Source organism: Carettochelys insculpta, chromosome 21 (genome assembly GCF_033958435.1).
Source record: "Carettochelys insculpta isolate YL-2023 chromosome 21, ASM3395843v1, whole genome shotgun sequence".
Classification (NCBI taxonomy): domain Eukaryota; kingdom Metazoa; phylum Chordata; order Testudines; family Carettochelyidae; genus Carettochelys; species Carettochelys insculpta.
In genome coordinates this window covers 1,037,961-1,060,696 of record NC_134157.1, presented here as the reverse complement: position 1 = coordinate 1,060,696, position 22,736 = coordinate 1,037,961, and the positions used below count along the sequence as shown (strand labels likewise).

At 47.6% G+C, this 22,736-nt stretch overlaps 1 protein-coding gene across 1 annotated transcript in view; it reads left to right on the top strand.

The window, feature by feature from the left end:
- Positions 1 to 19,671, top strand: part of LOC142024111 (cholesterol 7-desaturase nvd-like) — a 36,379-nt gene extending 16,708 nt beyond the window's left edge. Inside the window, exons 2-7 of the mRNA XM_075015846.1 lie at positions 8,309 to 8,497; positions 9,917 to 10,095; positions 11,776 to 11,901; positions 12,272 to 12,391; positions 17,781 to 17,957; positions 19,323 to 19,671. Of these exons, the coding sequence (XP_074871947.1) occupies positions 8,309 to 8,497; positions 9,917 to 10,095; positions 11,776 to 11,901; positions 12,272 to 12,391; positions 17,781 to 17,957; positions 19,323 to 19,484 (953 nt within the window). The 3' untranslated portion in view covers positions 19,485 to 19,671. The remainder of the gene's footprint in view (positions 1 to 8,308; positions 8,498 to 9,916; positions 10,096 to 11,775; positions 11,902 to 12,271; positions 12,392 to 17,780; positions 17,958 to 19,322) is intronic.
- Positions 19,672 to 22,736: the final 3,065 nt, after the last annotated feature.

Sequence of the window (22,736 nt, the reverse complement as noted above, 5' to 3'; positions counted from 1 at the left end):
CAAATTTAAAAGTTCCTAGTTTGTGTCAATATAGCTCCATCTGAAGAGGACTATGCTAATAATAAAAACTATGGACCATTTAGTTCTCATCCACATTGTCCACGCAGGAGAGCTTTAGTCCAGCCTATAGCGTGCGCTCCTGTGCTCTGACCTGCTGCGTGGCATGCACAAGCCCTTAGGCCCGCTAAGCCGTCAGGCCAGGCTGGGAGTAAATAATTTCCACTAAATAAAGAGATACAGATAGTTAAGAACTCAGCCTGGAATGGCGGCAGGAGCTGTATTAGAACAAGTCAACTGCTCTCCTCTGACTTCCACGCCAGGGGTTTGGCAGAAACAGGCTCGCAAGAGCCTAGCTGGGATCTGGCTACAAAAGGTCCTTTTCGTATCAGATGCAAATGGACAGCAGGGCATTGGGTCTGCTCCTAAGTCAGCTGCTCATGGTCACATGGGTGCCCAGCACTTGAGCTGCTCCCACCCGGTACACTGAGGCTCAGGTACTACTGACTGTTAAGATTACGGTGGTGGCTTCCTCTCCTTCAGAGTCAGCTGAGGGTGAGCCAGCAGGAGCTAATTCCAGACTGGTCCCTACTTTTCGATTGCTGGTAGTGGTAGCGCAGTTAGTTTTGGTGCTCTGTCACTGGAGGGGGGTTACTCTCGTTCATACTGGGTACGGCCAATGTGGGGGGCTGCATGGCATGGCCTTGCAAATGCCTTCCCAGGCCAGAAGTTGGTTCCCTTTATTTCCTCTTGTTTCTGCTGAAAGCATCTGTGTGAGTGTCACCTGAAATCAGGGGGAACTGGGGCGGGGTGTGGGAGAGGTCGGGACGTCTTCCTTTGTAAGTCCTTGTCTGTTTGCTCCAGCTTTGCTGTGCCTCTCCCTGACCTTTCCTTCCCTGCTCTGGTGGGGGCCCTTTTAAAACTGACAAGTCAAAGTGCTGAAGGGCAGACCTTCATTGCTGTCTGGATTCACATATCCCTCAGGCAGCTCTAAACCGGGGGCTCATTAAGCTCTTGTTTTAACAGGAGCAGACTAGTGCTTGTTGCATTGTGCAGCTTTCAGCTCATTACAGGAGAGTGTGTGCTGAGAGCCAGGCAGATATCTCTTCTGTGGGCAAAAGAAATAAGCAAAACCTTTATCATTCAGACTAGGAGCTCTCCAGCTGTGGCTAAGGTTAGTGCCGTGTGCTGCAAGGCATCCCAGATAGATACAAGCATTATTTCCCTTCTTGTGTGACCTAGGTCCAGCAAGACCAATGTGTGCTCATTGAATAGTAACAGAGAGTAAGCCGTGCTAGTCTATACACTATCAAAACAAAAAGCAGTCAAGTAGCACTTTAAAGACTAGCAAAATAGTTTATTAGGTGAGCTTTCGTGGGACAGACCCACTTCTTCAGACCATAGCCAGACCAGAACAGACTCAATATTTAAGGCACAGAGAACCAAAAACAGTAAGCAAGGAGGACAAATCAGAAAAAGATAATCAAGGTGAGCAAATCAGAGAGTGGAGGGGTGGGGGGGAAGATCAAGAATTAGATTGAGCCAAGTATGCAGACAAGCCCCTATAGTGACGCAGAAAGTTCCCATCACGATTTAAACTATGTGTTAATGCACTGAATTTGAATATAAAAGTCAGCTCGTCCACTTCTCTCTCTAAAACGGTGCAATAATTTCTCTTCAGTAACACACATACCTTGAGGTCATTGACAGAATGCCCCATTCCATTAAAATGTTGACTAACTGGTTTGTGGATCTGGAGTGTTTTGATGTCTGTTTTGTGCCCGTTGACCCTTTGTCTAAGGGAGTTAGAAGTCTGTCCAATATACAAAGCATCTGGGCATTGTTGGCACATGATGCCAGCTTTGTCCACATAGCTTCTCTGGAAATACCATCACTGGACCTAACCAGGTTACTCACAGAATCATGGGCACTTTCTCATGCTCCTCTACTAACATCATATATGGCATATTCTTGATCTTCCCCCCACCCCTCCACTCTCTGATTTGCTCACCTTGATTATCTTTTTCTGATTTGTCCTCCTTGCTTACTGTTTTTGGTTCTCTGTGTCTTAAATACTGAGTCTGTTCTGGTCTGGCTATGGTCTGAAGAAGTGGAGCTGTCCCACGAAAGCTCACCTAATAAACCATTTTGCTAGTCTTTAAAGTGCTACTTGACTGCTTTTTGTTTTGAATGTGTGCTCATGTTACACTACCTGGGTACATAGCTGCAGACTACTAAGCTTCCTCTGGCTGCGTTTGGTGCCATCTTGTGGCTAAACAGCACACCCAGAAAAATCCCGCCTGTGCTCTCTGGCTCCCTTTCCAGTTGAGAAGGGCCAGGGTGCCTCCGTTCTGAAAGTCAGAGGTTTTCACCATTACATTTGCATTACAGAGTTATTCCAGACTAGCTTATTCCAGAGTTAGTATTCTGAGATAAGCTATCTGGAAAAACCCATCCACATTACCAGGAAGCTCCAGAATAAACAAAACATATTGCGAAATAGCATGTTTGCACACAATAGAGCCTCTTTTGTATTAGAGTCGCCAGAAGCACTCCCAGGATGGCACCAAGGCACCAAGGCAGGTGCTTCTTGTGGCTGTTTGGTCAGGGAGGCTGCTGTGAATGGTCGTCACTTTCCCTCTGCCTCCCTCCTCCCGGGACATAAAGCAGACACAGTGGGCACATGAAGCCTTGTGCTCTGGTTGCCCTTGCAGACACCACAGCATGCACAGCATGGAGCCTGAGCAGCTGCAAACCACTGCTGGGCTCACCGGCTTCATGCTGCACCTGCAATACTGTCCTAGTCTTCTATTTACATCCTGAAAATAACCACTTTTATGAGGTGAGCTCTGAAGGTGCTCTAAAGCACCTTGGGGTAAGTGGCTGCTTATATTTGGGGGTTTGGGGCTTGTGTGTGTTTGTTTGTTTGGAGTTTGGAGTGCTGAGCTGAGTGTTTGTTTGAAAGGCCATGTGCTCAGGCAGGCAGTTGGAAGCTGTGAGTCTTGATTAGCTTTGAACTGAAACACCGTGTGCTGATTGGCTGAGCTGTAGGCAGAGGGAGGAGCTATCAGGGAGGCCGAGCACTTAAACCCCGCTAGTAAGCGACCAGGGAGCTTTGTGACCGGGTGCTCGCGAACAGGGTGCGTGCTAACAGGAGGGAGTTTTGAGAGGGGAGCTTGGAGGGAGCCAGTGACTTCTATTGCCCTTAAACTTAAATCCTTTATAACAACCTCTATCTGAAACATTTAATTAACCCTCATATATAATTAGAGTAGGAAATGGAGGCAGAAGCCCAGCAGCAGAGTGGGGGCTATCCTGTTTATTGTGTCGAGTGCAGTATGTATGACTACCTACCCTGTGGGTGGGTGGCGTATGTGTGCGCTCGATGCAAGGAGCTCCTGGCCCTCAGAGACCGAGTGCGGGCTTTGGAGGCCAGGGTGGCTGAACTGGAGGAGCTAAGGAAGGCAGAGGTGTTTGTTGATGAGACTTTCCGGGACATAGTAGGGCTGTCCCACCTCCAATCTGACAGTCCTGATGCTGTTACGGAGGATGAAAGGCTCAGGGAAGGAGAGCAGTCAATGGGAGCAGAGGGAAACCATCCCATAGTTGGGACCCCCCTTCCAGAGGGTGCTGTTGTATCCTCTCGTGCCGAGGATACTTCTCCGGGGGAGGGAGCGCCAGCTGTTAGGAAGAAGCAGGTTTTAGTAGTGGGGGATTCGATCATTAGAAATATAGATAGTTGGATTTGTGATGACCGGGAGAACCGTATGGTGACTTGCCTGCCTGGTGCGAAGGTTGCGGATCTCTCGAGGCATCTAGACAGACTTATGGGCAGTGCTGGGGAGGAGCCGGTGGTCATGGTACATGTCGGTACCAATGACATAGGGAAGGGTAGAAGAGATGTTCTGGAGGCCAAATTTAGGTTACTAGGAAAGAGACTGAAATCCAGAACATCTATGGTGGCATTCTCTGAAATGCTTCCAGTTCCACGCGCAGGGCCAGATAGACAGGCAGAACTTCAGAGTCTCAATGCGTGGATGAGACGATGGTGTAGGGAAGAGGGGTTTAGATTTATTAGGAACTGGGGACACTTTTGGGGTAGGGGGAGCCTATACAGGAATGATGGGCTCCACCTAAATCAAGGTGGATCCAGACTGCTGGCATTAAACATTAAAAAGGTCGTAGAGCAGTTTTTAAACTAAGAGGTGGGGGAAAGCCGATTGGTGCGGGGGAGCACCTGGATCGGATGGAGACTTCTCTTACACAAGGCTCCATAGATAGGGATTCCCTAGAAGTTAGTCAGATAGGGAACGTGGGAAATAATATATGGGCAAGATCAGATGTGAAACAATCGCATATAAAAAAATCCAACGCGTCTGTGAAAGGCGGACATATAAATAGTGGTAGTTTTTTAACGTGCTTTTACACTAATGCTAGGAGTCTGTCTAATAAGATGGGTGAACTGGAGTACCTCATATCAAAGGAGGAAGTTGACATAATAGGCATCTCAGAAACATGGTGGAATGAGGACAATCAGTGGGACAATATCATACCGGGATATAAATTATATCGGAAAGACAGAACAGGTCGTGCGGGTGGCGGAGTGGTACTATATGTGAAGGATAATATAGAATCAAATGAAGTAAAAATCCTAAAGGAATCAAAATGTTCCATAGAATCATTATGGATAACAATTCATTCCTCTAATATGAATATGGCATTAGGAATATATTACCGACCACCTAACCAGGACAGTGATAGTGATGCTGAAATGTCAAGGGAGATTAGAGAGGCTATCAAAATAAAAAACACAGTAATAATAGGAGATTTCCATTATCCCCATATTGATTGGGTGCATGTCACCTCAGGACGGGATTCAGAGATTAAATTTCTTGATGCCTTAAATGACTGCTTCTTGGAGCAGCTAGTACAGGAACCCACAAGGGGAGAGTCAATTCTCGATCTAGTCTTGACTGGAACGCAGGATCTGGTCCAAGAGGTAACTGTTACTGGACCACTTGGAAATAGTGACCACAATATAATAACTTTTAATATTCCTGTGTTGGGAAGAACACCGCAGCGGTCAAACACTCTGGCATTTAATTTCAAAAAGGGGAATTACACTAAAATGAGGAAGCTAGTTAAACAGAAACTAAAAGGTAGAGTAATTAAACTAAAATCCCTGGAAGCTGCATGGAAACTGTTTAAAGACACCATACTAGAGGCCCAACTTAAATGTATACCCCAAATAAAAAAACACAGTAAGAGACCTAACAAAGAACCACCATGGCTAAACAGCCATGTTAAAAAGGCAGTGAGAGAGAAAAGGGCAGCTTTTAAAAAGTGGAAGTCAAATCCTAGTGAGGAAAATAGAAAGGAACATAAACACTCCCAAATTAAGTGTCATAATGTAGTAAGAAAAGCCAAAAAAGATTTTGAGGAACAGCTAGCCAAAAATTCAAAAAATGATAGTAAAATGTTTTTTAAATACATTAGAAGCAGGAAGCCCGCTAAAAAAGCAGTGGGGCCCTTGGACAATAAATATATAAAAGGAGCGATCAAGGAAGACAGTGCCATTGCGGAGCGATTAAATGATTTCTTTGCTTCAGTCTTCACGGCTGAGGATGTTACAGAGGTTCCTAAATCTGAGCCAGCCTTTTTAGGTGACAAATCTGAGGAACTCACTCAGATTGAAGTGACATTAAAGGAGGTTTTGGAGTTAATTGATAAGCTGAATAGTAACAAGTCTCCAGGACCAGACGGTATTCACCCAAGGGTTCTGAAAGAACTGAAATGTGAAATTGCGGAGTTATTAACAGTGGTTTGTAACCTATCCTTTAAATCCACTTTGGTACCAAATGACTGGAAGACGGCCAATATAACGCCAATATTTAAAAAAGGCTCTAGAGGAGACCCTGGCAATTATAGACCGATAAGTTTAACATCAGTACCAGGCAAATTAGTAGAAACACTAGTAAAGAATAAAATTGCAAGGCACGTAGAAGAGCACGAATTGTTGGGCAAAAGTCAGCATGGTTTCTGCAGAGGGAAGTCGTGTCTAACTAATCTATTAGAATTCTTTGAAGGGGTTAATAAACATGCGGACAAGGGGCACCCAGTGGACATAATATACCTAGATTTCCAGAAAGCCTTTGACACGGTCCCACACCAAAGGCTTTTATGTAAATTAGGTGGTCATGGGATAGGAGGAAAGATCCTTTCATGGATCGGGAATTGGTTAAAAGACAGAAAACAAAGGGTGGGAATAAATGGTAAATTTTCACAATGGAGGAGGGTAACTAGTGGTGTTCCCCAGGGGTCAGTCCTGGGACCGATCCTGTTTAACTTGTTCATCAATGATCTAGAAAATGAGGTAAGCAGTGAGGTGGCAAAGTTTGCAGATGACACCAAGTTGTTCAGGACAGTCAAAAGCAAAAGGGATTGTGAAGAACTACAAAAAGATCTCAGCAAACTGAGTGATTGGGCAGCAAAATGGCAAATGAAATTTAATGTGGGTAAGTGTAAGGTAATGCATGTTGGAAAAAATAACCCAAATTACACGTACTACATGATGGGGTCAAATTTAGCTACGACAGATCAGGAAAGGGATCTTGGAGTTATAGTGGATAGTTCTCTGAAGACATCCACGCAGTGTGCAGCGGCAGTTAGTAAGGCAAATAGGATGTTAGGAATTATTAAAAAAGGGATCGATAATAAGACAAAAGATATCATACTTCCCCTATATAAAACTATGGTATGCCCACATCTTGAGTACTGCATGCAGATGTGGTCTCCTCACCTCAAAAAAGATATATTGGCATTAGAAAAGGTTCAGAAAAGGGCGACTAAGATGATTAGGGGTTGGAACAGGTCCCATATGGGGAGAGGCTAGAGAGACTGGGACTTTTCAGTTTGGAAAAGAGGCGATTGAGGGGCGATATGATAGAGGTATATAAAATCATGAATGGTGTGGAGAAAGTGAATATAGAAAAATTATTTACCTTTTCCCATAATACAAGAACTAGGGGACACCAAATGAAATTGATGGGTAGTAGGTTCAAAACTAATAAAAGGAAATTTTTCTTCACACAGCGCACAGTCAACCTGTGGAACTCCTTGCCCGAGGAGGCTGTGAAGGCCAGGACTCTATTAGGGTTTAAAAAAGAGCTTGATAAATTTTTGCAGGTTAGGTCCATAAATGGCTATTAGCCAGGGATAAAGTATGGTGCCCTAGCCATCAGAACAAGGGCAGGAGATGGATGGCAGGAGATAAATCACTTGATCATTGTCTTCTGTTCTCCTTCTCTGGGGCACCTGGCATTGGCCACCGTCGGCAGATGGGATGCTGGGCTGGATGGACCTTTGGTCTGACCCAGTATGGCCATTCTTATGTTCTTATGTTCTTATGATCCTCTGGATAGCAATGGGCAGGTGTGACCCTATATAGGTCAAGAGGACCAAGCACGGAATCTGTGTTATCATCTGGGATACTTCATGGTGTCACGTCTGATGTTGATAGATGTGAAACAGTAAGATAATTCTCCAAAAAGGCCAACCATTTTAGACCATAATGGGCTGATTGGATAGTCTTTTACAAACCAGTTAGTCAACATTTTAATGGAATGGGCCATTCTGTCAATGGCCTCAAGGTGTGTGTGTTACTGAAAAGAAATTATCGCTCCTTTGTAGAAAGGGAAACGGACGAATTCACATTTATATTCAAATTTGGAATATTAACACGTGATTTAAATCATGATGGGAACTTTCTGAGTCACTATGGGGCTTGTCTGCATACTTGACTCAATCTAATTCTTGATCTTCCCACCAACCCGTCCACTCTCTGACTTGCTCACCTTGATTATCTTTTTCTGATTTGTCCTCCTTGCTTACTGTTTTTGGTTCTCTGTGCCTTAAATATTGAGTCTGTTCTGGTCTGGCTATGGGCTGAAGAAGTGGGTCTGTCCCACGAAAGCTCATCACCTAACAAACTATTTTGCTAGTCTTTAAAGTGCTACTTGACTGCTTTTTGTTTTAACTATGCTCAGCTTGGTTGACTGCTTCATAGCACCTCTGCTCTCCTTCTCGGAGGGAACCCAAGAGGTTTGAAATGGCAGCTGCTCAGATGGGACTCTTGTTTGTAGCACAAGCTGGGGGCCCTGGTATGTTCCACCTCTTGCATGAAGTCGCGCAAACAGCACTTTACACTTCTGAAAATATTATAAGGGTTACAGCAACAAGCATATTGCTCAAGCCCTTCGAATGAGACCACTGTTACCAGGCTAACACTGTGTTTTTGTACCTCGCTGTGCAGGGGAACGGGTTGCTGTATTCCGTGCTCTGGATGGACAAGTGTTTGTAGTTGACGCCTATTGCCCACACCTGGGTGCTAACCTTGCTGTTGGTGGCCGTGTGGTGGGTAACTGCATTGAGTGCCCATTTCACGGGTGGCAGTTTCGGGGAGAAGATGGAAAATGCACTACAATCCCATATGCTGAAAAAGGTGATTGGCCTCTTTCTCCTCCTCTCCCTACAACCCAGCAACCGAGCCTCCGTGGTAGTGGCAATGCCCTGTTTGTTCTGACACAGAACACGCTGGAAACATCAACATGGACAAGTCTTAATATGTAACTGTAAATGGGGACTCAGCGTCAAACAGGTGTGGTTGATACCATAACATTGGCCAATCTGGGTCAAATCAAAGATCCATCTAACTCAGTAGCCTCTCTTCCTACAGTGGCCAAGCTCTTCTCATATAGAAGCTGTTCCATAGCCCTAATCATTTTTTGAGGTGGGGTGACTACATCTGCACACAGTAGTCAGGATGTGGGGCATACCATGGAGTTATACAGAGACAATGCCTTTTCTGTCTATCCCTTTCATAATGATTCCCAATGCTATATAAGATAGGGGAGCAGTTCTTCCCTTTTCTTCCTATAGCCTAGTGGTTAAAGTAGTCACCTGGGATGTGGGATCTCTCAGTAACATGCAAAAAATATGAAATCATCCCCGATCAGTTTTGCAGATCAAACAAAAATGGGATGTCCTGAAGCAGCCAGGTGCCGTATGCAGAGCTCTCTGGATCATTTGGGAAACTGAGTGAACGCAACCAATATGTGTTGTAATACAGCTAAATGTGCATTTTCAGAAACAAAGAACTGAGGACGCCTTGACCCTGAAAAATAATTGGAGGGATGCTGAAATAATCATCTGAACATGAGCTCCAAATGTGCCACTGTGGCCTCTCCCTCCTCTGATTCTGTATCGGATTGTAAAAGAATAGTATTTAACTCCTAAATTGAGGGGGACCATTGACATTGTATTATTTTATTTAGCAAATTGAGGTGTTAATGTGGGTTGTCATAACTTCAGATTGATGTTAGTTTTATGTTAAAAAGAGAAATACATTTAATGTACATTTTCCAAAATCCAATTACGCATTTCTAAAAGCCCATCCATTTATGCCACCCTGTCTCGTTTGGGCCTCCAGGGTATGTCTGCTCTGCAGAAGGGAGCAAGCCTCTGCACCCATCTATGCAGTTAGTGGGGCTTGAGCTAGCATGTTAAAATAGCTGTGTGGACATTGAGGCAAGAGAAACAGCATGGCCTAGCTACCCATGCCCAAACCTGCCTGATCACCTCAGCCCAAGCGAGCCCATGCCACAGCATCCCTGCTGCAAGTCACTTTTCCTGGGCTCAATCCCAGCTGCAAGGTGGCTGTACCTTCAGGCTGCCATGGGAGAACCTGAGCCACAGAGCCATCTGCCTTGTTCAGTAAGAGCTTTCAGCTCCTAGACAGCCAGAACAGGAGGTGCTGGGCAGCAGCTTTCTCCTGGCTGCAGCTCGGGACTGAGTGAGGTTATGCTGTAATGTTAGATGTGGCAACGCCTGCTGAGCGCTAACTGCTTTCTCCCCTCCACAGTGCCAGACTTCGCAAAGGTTAAAAGATGGCCCTCATGTGAAATGAATGGAATGATACTCATCTGGTACCACTGTGATGGTGTTGATCCAATATGGAGTGTCCCAAAACAGGAGGAGATCGCCTCAAAGGAGTGGGTGTATCGTGGACACACAGAGCATTTTGTCAGTGCCCACATTCAGGTAGAGGACCTCTACTGTGTGGAATCAGCCTCTGGGAAGTGCTGCAGGTTTACGTGCTCTGGAAGCTGGAAGCAGATGAGGACTCCATCTCTGCACTCTGGCAGCAGCGCTGTAGTTTAGTGTGACCAAGCCAGTAAGTTATAACAGACAGTGCAGGCACGTGGATGTGGCTGGAGTTGTTGAAAGAAGCTCAAGGGAACTAGGCAGTCAACTGAATCCAAAGGCAATGAGTGCCCAACTCCTTAAGGCTCTTCTGAAAAGCTCAGCCTAGAGCAAGACTTGACCATTTTTCTTCTGTTAAATAGCACTTGCAAGAGGTTTTCCTTCTGAATGGTCCTTGATACTCAGTAGCACAGATGCTTCAAACTTAGTTAAAACTCACTGCACTTTTCTACATATAATACATTTGAAGAGCTGTTGATAATTAACAGTAACTGTTTTGCTCCTAGTCTTTATAACAAATTATTTTGTTCAGTGGGAGCTGACAAATGTTCACCTGTGTAGAACTCCACATAAAGCCGTCTTTCTGAGGGGCTGTCACTTCCCACTGCTCTCCATAGAGATAAGGATGCAGGCTGCTCCTACCAAAAATGGGGTTCAGCAGAGTACTTGTTGGACACCATGGGAGGTGGTGGCTACTTGAAAGAGGAGCTCTGAACCAAGAGTTGTGAGGCCTCTGCCTTACTGAGAACGAGCAGTTGTAGCCATTTTCATATAAGGGGAATTCTTTGAGTTGCTCTGAAGACTTTTTACATAGCAGCATGTGCTGAAACTTTTATGTATGAACATGAATGACCACAATGACTGTTAATCCAGAACATTTCTTTCCAAAAGCTGCCTGGTGTCCACTCAAAAGAGAGGAGGAAACGAGGGTGTGTGTGCATGAAAACGTGAGGCTTACTATGAACTCTGGGGCAGGGGTGCATGGGAACGTACAGGAGCAAGCAGGATGGAGACTTAAGGAGAATGCTGGATTTAACCCTGTTGGCCTAACCCTGCTCTGCCAGTGCAAACCAGTTCACTGTTAGGCTTACTTGGCTCATATGTTCAGGCTGCTGCTTGCTGCTCCAGAGTGCCTTAAAGCAGCTGGCAAATACTGGCTTGTTGCAAGTTTTTGCTAAAGAAAAACTCAGTGGGGCTGGGTGGCTTCAAACTGATTGTTAAATCTACTCTGGAAGTACACATGCTGCACTGCATGATTACTGTGTGGTGCCATGCCAGGGCAGAGTGGGGGCCCTCACTGCATTTCCAGACCCTCACATATCTGGGTTTCTTTCAGCTTAACCTTAGCTCTGCTTTTGTTGGGTTCCTGACGCTTTGCTTTACCATAAATTACTAGCGCGCGCCCACACACACACACACACACTCTTAATTTCATTGTCATGTGATCCATGTGGACTTGTGAGTACTGCTCGCAAACAGCTAAATGCTACTCAGTGTAAAGACACCCTGTTATGTACTCATGTTTGTCTCATCCATTTATTATATCTTATCTTTTAGCTATTACAGCCTGTGGGGCAGGGACCGTCATTGTTCTGTCTGTACAGTGCCTGGTGTAATGGGACTCAACCTCTCCGAAGTCTTTGGATGTTGCTGCAGTACACTGTAAAGATCCATGGTCTGTGTACAGGAACAAATTAACTTGGTTTGATGGTAACAGTTAATGTTCCCCACATGCAGGAAATCCCTGAAAATGCTGCAGACTTTGCCCATTTAACTTTTCTCCATGAACCATTTATTGTGAGTGGAACTGACCTGAGATACACACGTTCCAAGCTGTGGGATTTTTTGAAGCACTGCTGGAAGGTAAGAATACCTGTGTAACACCTTTATTAGATTTGAGTCAACTCATTGACTTGCAAGTCCATTTCAAGCTTTCCTTTGTTTCAGCATTTTCTGTAACACCTGCCTTTTTCTTCTATCACACACCCTAATGGTCAGGTTGAGTGTTCTTCTCCTGTCTCATACTCACTTTTGCCTCTACTCTCCTTCTTTGTATGAAGCCTCGTTAGACATACGACCAATCTCTTCACTTTCTACCTTAACTTCAGAAATTCTGCAATGTGCTCAGACTCCAGTGGTTCTGTCCCATATGTCTTAGTTTGTATTTTTTCTCTAGACTGTATCTCCTAGACTGTATCTCTAGACTGTATCTCCTCTTCTCAATCTCTTTTAGGTTGAATGGCAGGCCGAGCCAGAACCCAACCACCACTGTTCCCAGATGATGCTTAAACACAGTGTAATGGCGTTTGGCAAGCACTTCTCCTTGCTGGATTTCTCTGTTAGAGTCAGACAGGTATGTGATACAATTCATAAAACAATATGCCTAAGTGCAGGAACAAAGGAAGTTCTAGTGATTAAAACAACAAGAGGTCCTGTGGCACCTTAGAGGCTAAGGCTGTGGCCACAGTAGCCCCCTCCTTTCAGAAGGGACATAGTAATGAGGGATTTTGGCAGATGCTAATGAGGCACTGCTATGAATATTCAGTACCTCATTAGCATAATGGCAGCCACCCATGATTCGAAAGTGCCATTTTTGAAACGCATGCTGCCCGTGTAGCCGACAACCTTTCAAAAGGAGCCCCTGGTTTCAAAAGCCCCTTCTTCCCATTTGGTTTTGGGAAGAAGGGGCTTTTGAAATCGGGGTCCTTTCAAAAGGCTCCCGGCAACATGAGCGGTGTGCGTTTTGAAAGCAGCACTTTCGAATCGCATGTGGCTGCCATTATGCTAATGAGGTGCTGCATATTCATGGCACACCTCATTAGCATCTGCCAAAATCCCTCATCACCATGCCCCTTCCAAAAGGAGGGGGCTAGTGTGGCCACAGCGTAACAGATTTATTGGAGCGTACGCTTCTGTGGGAAAGACCCATTTCATCAGCTACACACATGCGTCTGACAGAGTGGGTCTTTGTCCATGAAAGCTTATGCTCCAATATGCTCCAATAAATCTGTTAATCTATATGGTGCCACAGGACTTCTCGTTTTTTTTGCAGATAGACTAACACGGCTCCCCTTCTGATACTAGTGACTAGAGGGAACAATCAGGCATGCGCTGGACTCTCTCACAAATGTGCTTAGGTTTTAACTAAGTAACTTGCTTTCCCTGTGGCACAGTAAGCTGGACTCAACCAAACTTTATGCATTTTCATATGTGTCGCTGGGTAGAACAAGACTTATGTGCTGATGTGTGTAGAGAGCTCTCTACTGAGGATGCAAAGCATTAGCAACACGAGGAAGAGAAACAGTCCTAAGCCGTGTCTACACGTGCACGCTACTTCGAAGTAGCGGCACTAACTTCGAAATAGCGCCCGTCATGGCTACACGCGCCGGGCGCTATTTCGAAGTTAACTTCGACGTTAGGCAGCGAGACGTCGAAGTCGCTAACCCCATGAGGGGATAGGAATAGCGCCCTACTTCGACGTTCAACGTCGAAGTAGGGACCGTGTAGTTGTTGCGCGTCCCGCAACTTCGAAATAGCGGGGTCCGCCATGGCGGCCATCAGCTGAGGGGTTGAGAGACGCTCTCTCTCCAGCCCCTGCGGGGCTCTATGGTCACCGTGGGCAGCAGCCCTTAGCCCAGGGCTTCTGGCTGCTGCTGCGGCAGCTGGGGATCCATGCTGCAGGCACAGGGTCTGCAACCAGTTGTTGGCTCTGTGTATCTTGTGTTGTTTAGTGCAAGTGTGTCTGGGAGGGGCCCTTTAAGGGAGCGGCTTGCTGTTGAGTCCGCCCTGTGACCCTGTCTGCAACTGTTCCTGGCACCCTTATTTTGATGTGTGCTACTTTGGCGTGTAGACGTTCCCTCGCTGCGCCTATTTCAATGTGGTGCCGCGCAACGTCGAAGTTGAACATCGATGTTGCCAGCCCTGGAGGACGTGTAGACGTTACATCGAAATAAGTTATTTTGATGTTGGCTTCACGTGTAGACGTAGCCCTAGAGTGACTGGGTTTGTCTAAACCTACGGATGCAATTGATGGTTTGCATGGAGCAGCGAGGAAGTTCGACAGGACCGAAGAAAAGTGAAAGAATTGGGAGGACCCGAGTAATTCTAAGCTGGTCAGCATGACATTGATCCTGGGCAAAATAATGGAATGGCTGATCTGGGCCTTGGTTAATAAAGCATTGAAGGATGGGAATAAATACCAGTCAACATCAGTTGAAGGAAAGTAGATCTGTCCAGCTTGTGTGAGTATGTCTATGCTTACAGGAAGATCACCGCGCTGCAATTGATCTTCCGGAGTTTGATTTTGCCATGTGTGTGAAGATACAGCAAAATCGATCTCTCTGGGCTTGGCTGTCAACCTTGGTAGTCCATAATATCGGGTGGAGTAAGGACATTGGTGCAAGCCCAAAAAGCACCAATCTACACAGTGGCAGAAAGTCGATTCTGAAATGTTGATTCTAGCTCTGCTAATTGACTTGGTACTGCCTGATGCTTCAATTAAAAAATTGCAATGATACAAAATCAGCATGGCACCAATTACTTGAAAAACTAGGTCTCAGGTGTCATTAGAAATGGGGACTCCTCACTGAATGGGTGTGTTTCTAGTGGGACCCCACAGGAGCTGGTTCTCAGCCCTAATCTACTGAACATTTTTATCAATCACCTGAAAGAAACCCTACCATTGCTGATAAAATTTGTAGAAGACACAAAAAATGGAGTGGTGAATTATGAAGAGGGATGATTTCTAGTACAGAGCCATCTGGATGGCTTGTTAAGCTGGCACAAGAAAAAAAATATGCACTTTAACATGGCTGAATGTGAAGTCCCACATCTAGGGAAATGCAGGCCATTGTGACAGGCTGGGAAGCTCTACCCTGGTAAACCATGGCCTAGAGAAGATCTGGGGAATGGTGATGGATAGTGCGCAGGGCAGTGCTGTGGCCAAAAAGGCTAATCTGCCCCTCGGACAGACAAGCATGGAAATCTCCAGTTACTTTACTTCTGTATGTGGCACGGGTGTGACCCCTGTTGGAATCCTGTGCCCAGTTCTGGTGCCCCCAGTTCAAGGAGGAGAGAGTACGGAGAAGAGTCATGTGAACGATTAAGGAAGAAGCTATAGGGGCGCAGCCTGGAGGGCCGGAGGGAGGAGAGGCAGAAAACAGAGGTGTGATTTGGAGGAGAATTAATTAGTTTGGAAGGGGAGGAAGCTGGGAGCCCCTCACAACACTAGCTGTCCGAGAGTCTACAAGTACTGGGCCCAAACAGTGGTGCCATTAGCTGGTGCGGTCAGGTACCCTGCACCTTTACAGGCACTTAGTGCTGCTACATTGTACTGGAAAACCACATTTGGTCTCTGTTGAACACCACAGGGCTCTCTGGAGAACTGCACCAGGGAAAGGAGCTGAATGTGGGGTTACCAGCCAGCCCACACTGGCAGCTTCTCCCGTGTAGCTGTTCTGCCCTCAGCCCTCCCCCCACCGGTCAGCACAGCTGCCTCTCTTGTCGGGGTCCATGGGCAGGCCTGGGGCTGTACAGCTGCAGCAGAGGAGCTGCCAGTGAGGGCTGTCTGGTGGCCCTACATTCTGCTCCTTTCCCTGCTGCAGTTCCCAGAGAAGCCCTGTGGCTCAGCAATTGGTATCTACTGCAATTGGTGTCTGGCAAAGAGGGAGGACAGGAAAGCGATGGGAACAGTGTGGAGGCCCTGGCTGGGATGGGGGCAGGAAAGAGTCACATGGAGGGTAATGAAGGGAGGGCAGAGTTAAAATCTACGTGCACCACTGGGCCAAAATCACTTTTCTTAGTACAGCTGGAGGAGCTGCTGACACTGGCTGTTGGCGCATGCCCTGCAGTGGGGACAGGAGAGGTCAAAAATCAAGGCCAACCAACCAATTCAATGTAATGTTTTTGCTTAACAAGCAATCTCCCGGCTCTTGGGGGCGTGACTCACGATGTAGGAATATTTGCCCTCTATGACAGATACACTGCACAGGCATCACTAATTACCATTCTCTGACGCCTACATTTCCTCCTGGCTGTCACCCCTCTCCATTGCTGACAGGGTCTGGGTGCAGATCCTCCTTAGTGCAGGTAATGGCACCTCAGACATGCCAGCTGCAGCCTGAAATGCTTGCCTCAGGCTCAGCTGCCTGTCATGAGCATTTGTTGCAGGGACTCTTGCTGCCAGGCAGCAGCAGGATGCTCAAAGTGCATGAAAACGAAGCCATGGCCTCGTCTCCATCACAGAAAGGGCAGCAAAAGCCTTACAGCAGGGCCTCTTTGATGGCCCGGACTAGCCTGAGCAGCAAGCTCTTTTGCCGCTGTTAGCAAGTGTTACGCCATGTGGCTGTACACAGCACCTACTCCTGTGTGCAGAAGCACCTCCATTGCTTAGCAAGACAAGGCAAGGGCGGGAATATGTTTTAGTGGGCCCGTGTCCATTGGTGTGAGAGAGAGAGAGAGAGACAGCCATATAGTGCTTACACAGAGATCTTCTCTGGCCCTGAGATACAGCTCTGCACAAGCATAAAACAGAGGTTTTCTCCCAAGTATCGGAGGGGTAGCCGTGTTAGTCTGGATCTGTAACAGCAATGAAGGGTCCTGTGACACCTTATAGACTAACAGAAAAGTTTTGAGCATGAGCTTTTGTGAGCACAGACGCACTTCATCAGATGCTGGTCTTGGAAATCTGCAGGGCCTGGTATAAATAAGCCAGAGCAAGGGTGGGGATAACAAGGTCAGCTCAGTCAGCAAGGGTGAAGCTTACTACCAGACGTTGATCTGGAGGTGTGAACACCAAGGGAGGGGAAGCTGCTTCTGTATTTAGCCAGCCATTCGCAGTCTTTGTTTAAGCCTGAGCTGAGGGCGTCAAATTTGCAGATGAATTGTAGCTCAGAAATTTCTCTTTGAAATTTCTTTGCTGTAGGCTAGCTACTTTTAAGTCTGCTACTGTGTGGCCCGGGTTTTCTCCCAGAGCATCTTGATTAGCAACACATAGGTGGCCAACCCAACCTCTGCCACTTCTGAATCTAGCCCAAATGCGGGAGCTTTTATGAAGACTGGCACAAGGACAACTGGGAAGACCAGGCACAGAGGCTGAAATGTAGCTGAGCTCTAAGTACAAAATGCTGGGTGCATGGTTCCAGTTTGGGCTCTATGTTTGTCTTCAGGACTCTGTTACAAAGCAAGAAAAATTAGCCCACACCATACCGTAATTTGCATCCAAGTCCCTGTTCCACATGCAAGTGGGGTTGGCTCCTGAGCAGGGCATGTGTGAGTCTTGAGGTTGTAAAGTGTGGCCTTTGAGGCTGGTGACTACTAGGTAGAAAATGTACCTGTGAGTAGGAACAGAGCTGGGGGGATGTGGGGGGGCAGGTGAGACCAACCAGCAGAGACAGCTGCTGGTGCTTTCCTCCAGATACTAATTGGAGCCATTTGCTATGGCTCCTAAGGGTCCAGGACATGCCCTTGACTTCAAGAGAAGAGCTGGGAGTTAGCTATGCCCAGCCCTGCACCTGCTGGAGGCTTCTGTCTGACTGGGGCATCCCAAACAGGAGATTTAGGCTGGCAGTGCCTGAGCAACATGAAGAGAACCACACAGCAGAGCATCTGCCCCTAAATACAGGTTGTGGCCCAGGGACCAAGCAGAAATCTGTCCAGCCCCGAGGTGGTGAGGATTGGCTCCCACTGCGCTCTGACCTTCCTGCTGAAGCAGGGCCTGAGCTGAATTCCTTCTCTGTCCAAAGGTGGGGCCAGGGCTCGTCTTCCTGACCTTTGACCACGCTTTCCTGGGCCGTGGAATCATTCTGCAGAGCGTGACTCCTGTGGAGCCTCTCCTGCAGCATGTCGTACACAAAATCTATTATCAGCACCACATGCCGGCGGTGATCCCCAAGCTCCTTCTGAAAGCCGAGTGCATTCAGGTAAGTCACCAAGGGCCGGGGCGACTCCTGCCTTGAGGAGACTTGTGTGCGTGAGATCCGATCCCCCTGGTGTGCCCAAACTGGCGGGCGGACGTGGGCGGGCCGGGCCGGCTGGGTGTGGGCCCATCCAGAATGCCGGGACATGTGCAGAGCAGTTAGCCCCTCCCACCACTTGCACCACAGCCACTTCTGATAGGGCTTGTGCAGAGATGGCTCTCAAGATGGGAATTAGCCTCCCTCCCAAAGGGCTGCTTCCAGTGCCGACAGGCCACGCCATAGCTGTGCTCTGTGGTGCAGCGATTACAACAGCGCGGCATCCTTTGTGCCTCCAGCGTTACAGGGCAGAGCCATGTACCAGGCCAAGGGTCTGGCTGTTAAACACACTGGCGATGGCTGGCAGCACAGCAGGCTCTTGGTGCATGTCTTGGGTGTGTCTGGCTTAGGTTTCCACAGATGTGGCAGGTGGGAAGGCTAGAGGCCATGGCTGAGCCAGAGATGTGGGCCTGGGTGACCATGCAAGGCTTGGATCTTTGCATGGGTGGTTGGCCAGGTGATGATTAGCTGTTTCTGGGCTTTGTTGTTCTTGGGACTCCTGACAAAAGAAGACCCTCCACTGCCTCCGATCACATTTGCTGTGCAAGGGGTGGTTTCCCCAGCTCCTGCCCATGCTTCACAAGCCCTGGTGCTGTGTGATGGAGTTTTGATGCCTGTATCTTGCATTGCTTCATGGTTTCCCAGAGGAGTGACAGGCGGTGTTGTCCATTGCTACTATATAGGGCCTCCTTGTGGAAGAATGAGACCCATGGCTGAGTGATTCTAGCTTTGCCAGGGCCTGCAGCCCTGTCACAGCAGCTCCAGGTTCGCAGCACAGTTGAAGGAACTGGCTGCAGAAGCAAGGTGCCCTTAGGCAGAGATTGTGGGATGGAAGGCAAAGGCCCTGTTTAGTTGTGGTAACCTCTAAAAACCCCACCAGCGCTCAGAACCCCATCCTGCTGTGCCCTGCCACACAGACCCTGACCTACAGAACTTGCCTTGGCCCATCTGTCATGTGAGGGAGCTCGGAGGACCCAGCCCATTTTAGAGCGGAGGCACTGAGGCAGAAAAACGAATTGGCTTGCTGAAAGTCTCAGGGAATCTGTTCCCTTACCTGAATCCAGAACTCCCGAGGGGCGGCTCTGTGGCTAAGAAAAGCTCAGACTCCACTGGTGGCAAAAGCTGAATAGTTGAGCTTGCATCAGAACCAGTGGGATCTCTAGCGACATGAGTGTGCTGCAGGAGGCGTATAACGGACGTACTGGTCATAGGTCTGAGCCCCTCATTTAAAGGTGCAGGTGGTTAAAATGATTCTGCTTCTTCTCACCACAGTTTGAACGTGATATCATGATCTGGAATAACAAGCAATATCTTTCTAAACCACTGCTGGTAAAAGAAGATTCTGCAATCCAAAGGTACAGACGCTGGTTTGCTCAATTCTACAGTGAGAACAGCACTAGATTCTCCTACCAAAAGGATGGACTGGACTGGTGATGTCCACATGGTCAAAAGATGTTGCATGGCAGCATCCCTTTCTTGTCAATAAAAATAGCAGTCAAGCTCATAGCAAGTTAATAGACCTACATGTCTGGATTGTCAGTGGCACAGTTGAGGAAGCTACAGAACAAATGAAACTGTCTAATTCAGTACGCCTAGCCAGCCACCTGAGCAAAGAGTTGCGTAGGCTGAGGCACTCAGCCTGCATTGCACTATGACGCCCCCCTTCTGACAAGAAAAATTACTAAACAACCCCAGGAGAGGGGACTACAGCCTGATCCCACCCAGGTCCCAGTGCCCGGGACTTGTCAGGGGGCGGGGGAGGCAAGGCTGAAACCCAAGGGCTTTGGCTACAGGCAAGGGGCCTGTAACCTGGGTGCAACACACAGGGCTAAATCCATCTCGTTTTGGCTGCAGGTGGTGGGGCTCAGGCTTTGGTTCATCCCAGGGCGTCACCAACTCTAAGTCAGCTGTGGTGATCCCATTAAAATGGGATCACAACCTACTTGGGCTCCCAGCTTGCAGTTTGAGAACCCAAAGCAACGAGAAGTCTTGTGGCACTTTAAAGACAAACAGATTTTTTTGGTGCATGAGCTTTTGTGGGCAAAGACCCGCTTCATCAGATGTGGATACTGACTACCATGGCTACCCCTCTGATAGGGTGAGAACTGTTGATGTATGCTGTGCTGTCATAACCGAACTGTGGCCCTGGACGGCCTCCATCGCCAATGAGCCCGACAGACTCTCCTTGAGGCATCATCTGTACTTTACAGCTTATGTTACTCCAGGACAATTGTGTGGAACCTGGTCCTCAGGTGCTTCCAGGCTTTTGTGCTCCTATTCCCTAACGCTGTTGTTTGACACCTGTTCCTCCTCTCCATAGCACAGCACAATGTCAAACCTAGCTGGTTACCAGGCAGAGAATTAGCCTGGGACACGCTAAGGAGCAGATAATCTGCTCTCTTGCTAAGAAACTAGCATGAGACCAGCAGCAGTTGTCAGCTACAGGTGGTCTCTGATGGCTCTCTAATGAAATTTTATTTATCAAGGAGTTAAATCAGCTCCTGAACAGCTCTTATTAGACTTACAACAGCTAATGAAAAAGCGAAGTTATTTTCTGGATTGCCTTACAATGTCAGAATGTAAGAACCAAACTTCTGAAAAAAAGTTAATTCACCTTACAGTAATGTATATGTGTCTACAGGTTGAACCTCTCTAGTCCGGCACCCTCAGGACTTGACCTGTGCCACACCAGAGAATTTGCTGGACCAGGGGAGGTCAGAATTGTCTACTAGCATTACCAACGCTTCCGCTGCTTACTGGGCTCTGAGAGGACATTTTGGGGGAACTTGCAGCTAAATAACAGCACAGAACACTGAGAACCAGGCGCGGTGGCTGGAAACAGTTTACGGGACCACAGGAAATGTGGCCACATCCATGATAGGTGGTGGTTCAGCAACTAAAATCATGGCAGATTGCAGATGACGCTGGACAGGAGAGGTTCCACCTGTAGAAACAACTGAGTGACACCAGCAGGGACTTGCTTAGCAAGCCCTGTCCTCGCTGGGGGCAAGTGCTGCGTGCTGATGTCGTGTGAAATCAGCATTTAGTACGTGTAGGAAAACAGAGGTAAGTCAGGGCAGTGTTTGGGGACCAGACTGTAAGATATTAGTGCTGTGTGAATAACCAACACACCCGTACCGCGCCTTCCAAGCTGGGCTGTACCATGCCAGGTCTGATGCCTACACTACAGCAAAAGAAGGGGGTGGGGTGTTGCAAAGTAGTCTGCAAACTGGCTTCTTGTCAATGCTGCACTTTACTGAGTCTTTTGTTTTTCCACTAAACCATAAACCAGGAATTTCTCTAGCTCCACACTGGTTACAATGTGACCAGCTCCGCCTAGTGCCTTTGCATCAATGTCTCTGGCGACAGTATTTACTTTACTGTCTGGGATGGGGCTAGAGCCATAGAATCCCCCCGCTGGCCGGGGGTGTGTGTGGTCACTCAGCAGCACACAACTGCAAAAGCAGGCTTGTCCTCGGGGCATCACAACGCCCAGTGTTTCTTAAACTCTGTTCCGCAGAACACTGCTGTACTGTGACCAACGCTCCCGTGTGCCCCGAGCGTTAGGAGAAATACACTGATGGGCTACAGTGTCTGTCAGTAATATCAGCTACAGTGTTACTCCTCCATTGCTATGATAGCTGATTAAAGTACATCAGTTTGTTTTCGCTGCTTGGGTATTATTTTTGGTCTGACACCAATTTTTTGAGAAGAAAATTTTCATGGGTGTTCCACATTAAAAAATATTGTTCGGTAGTCCATGGGTTCACAAAGGTTAAGAAACACTGGTCTAAACACCCTCCCCCTGCCCCCCCCCCGCCACAGCAAATAGCTGGCTTGCTGGTGTGACTGTGTATTACTGCAGATGGGTGTCCCAAAAGTGTTACAAGAGTTGCATAAGTTGTGGAAGTTGAAAGCAGGACCAGGTGGCCTGTAGGGAGCTGGGTTCTCCTCTGGCTCACACATCACCCAGAGAAGTGGTGTCACCAGTTTCAGCTCCTTGGTGGAAATTCTTTCTACACCATGACGTGAGTTTTTGTGACCACTTAGCGCTTTGCCTTTACTGGTGGACCTTTTGCCATTACTATTTTTATACTACAAAAATTTCATAAAAATACATGTGTTTGTGCCACAGCATTCCCCATCAGGCCTGGGAAGACACCCCACCGCCTCAGAATTTTTAAACTAGCAGCATTCAGCTCAGCTTCACCTATGGCTTCCTTAGGGTGGCTAATTTTTTTCTATTCATGTGGAGAATAAATACGTGCAGTGGCATGCCTGGCTCTGCGCCGCCATCAGAAAGCTATGCTGCTGGGGGCTGTGGATGCTCAGCTATTCAGCTGGGCAGTACTTGAATCGCGCCTGGATGGCCACCCAAGCACATAGCTTACAAGTACCACAGCTGCCCACCCTCTGTGGCCAGGGCTAGGTTTAGGGGGTGGAAGGAGGGGGCCACGTGCATGGTAAGATGCTGCTGAGCAGTTCCTGCCCAGGGATGGTGCCATATGCCTGAGGTGTGCATAAGAGGGGCCATGACAGCAGAGCAGCAGGGTCTGCCACACCTGCCCAAGTAGATGCACGGGGAGGGGGGTTGTTTAGGCTTTCACTGCCTGAGCCCTGCAATCACTGGTTGATCGCTAGCAGCGCAGCTGGACTTGCTATTGATTCAGCACCAATGCTGCCAAG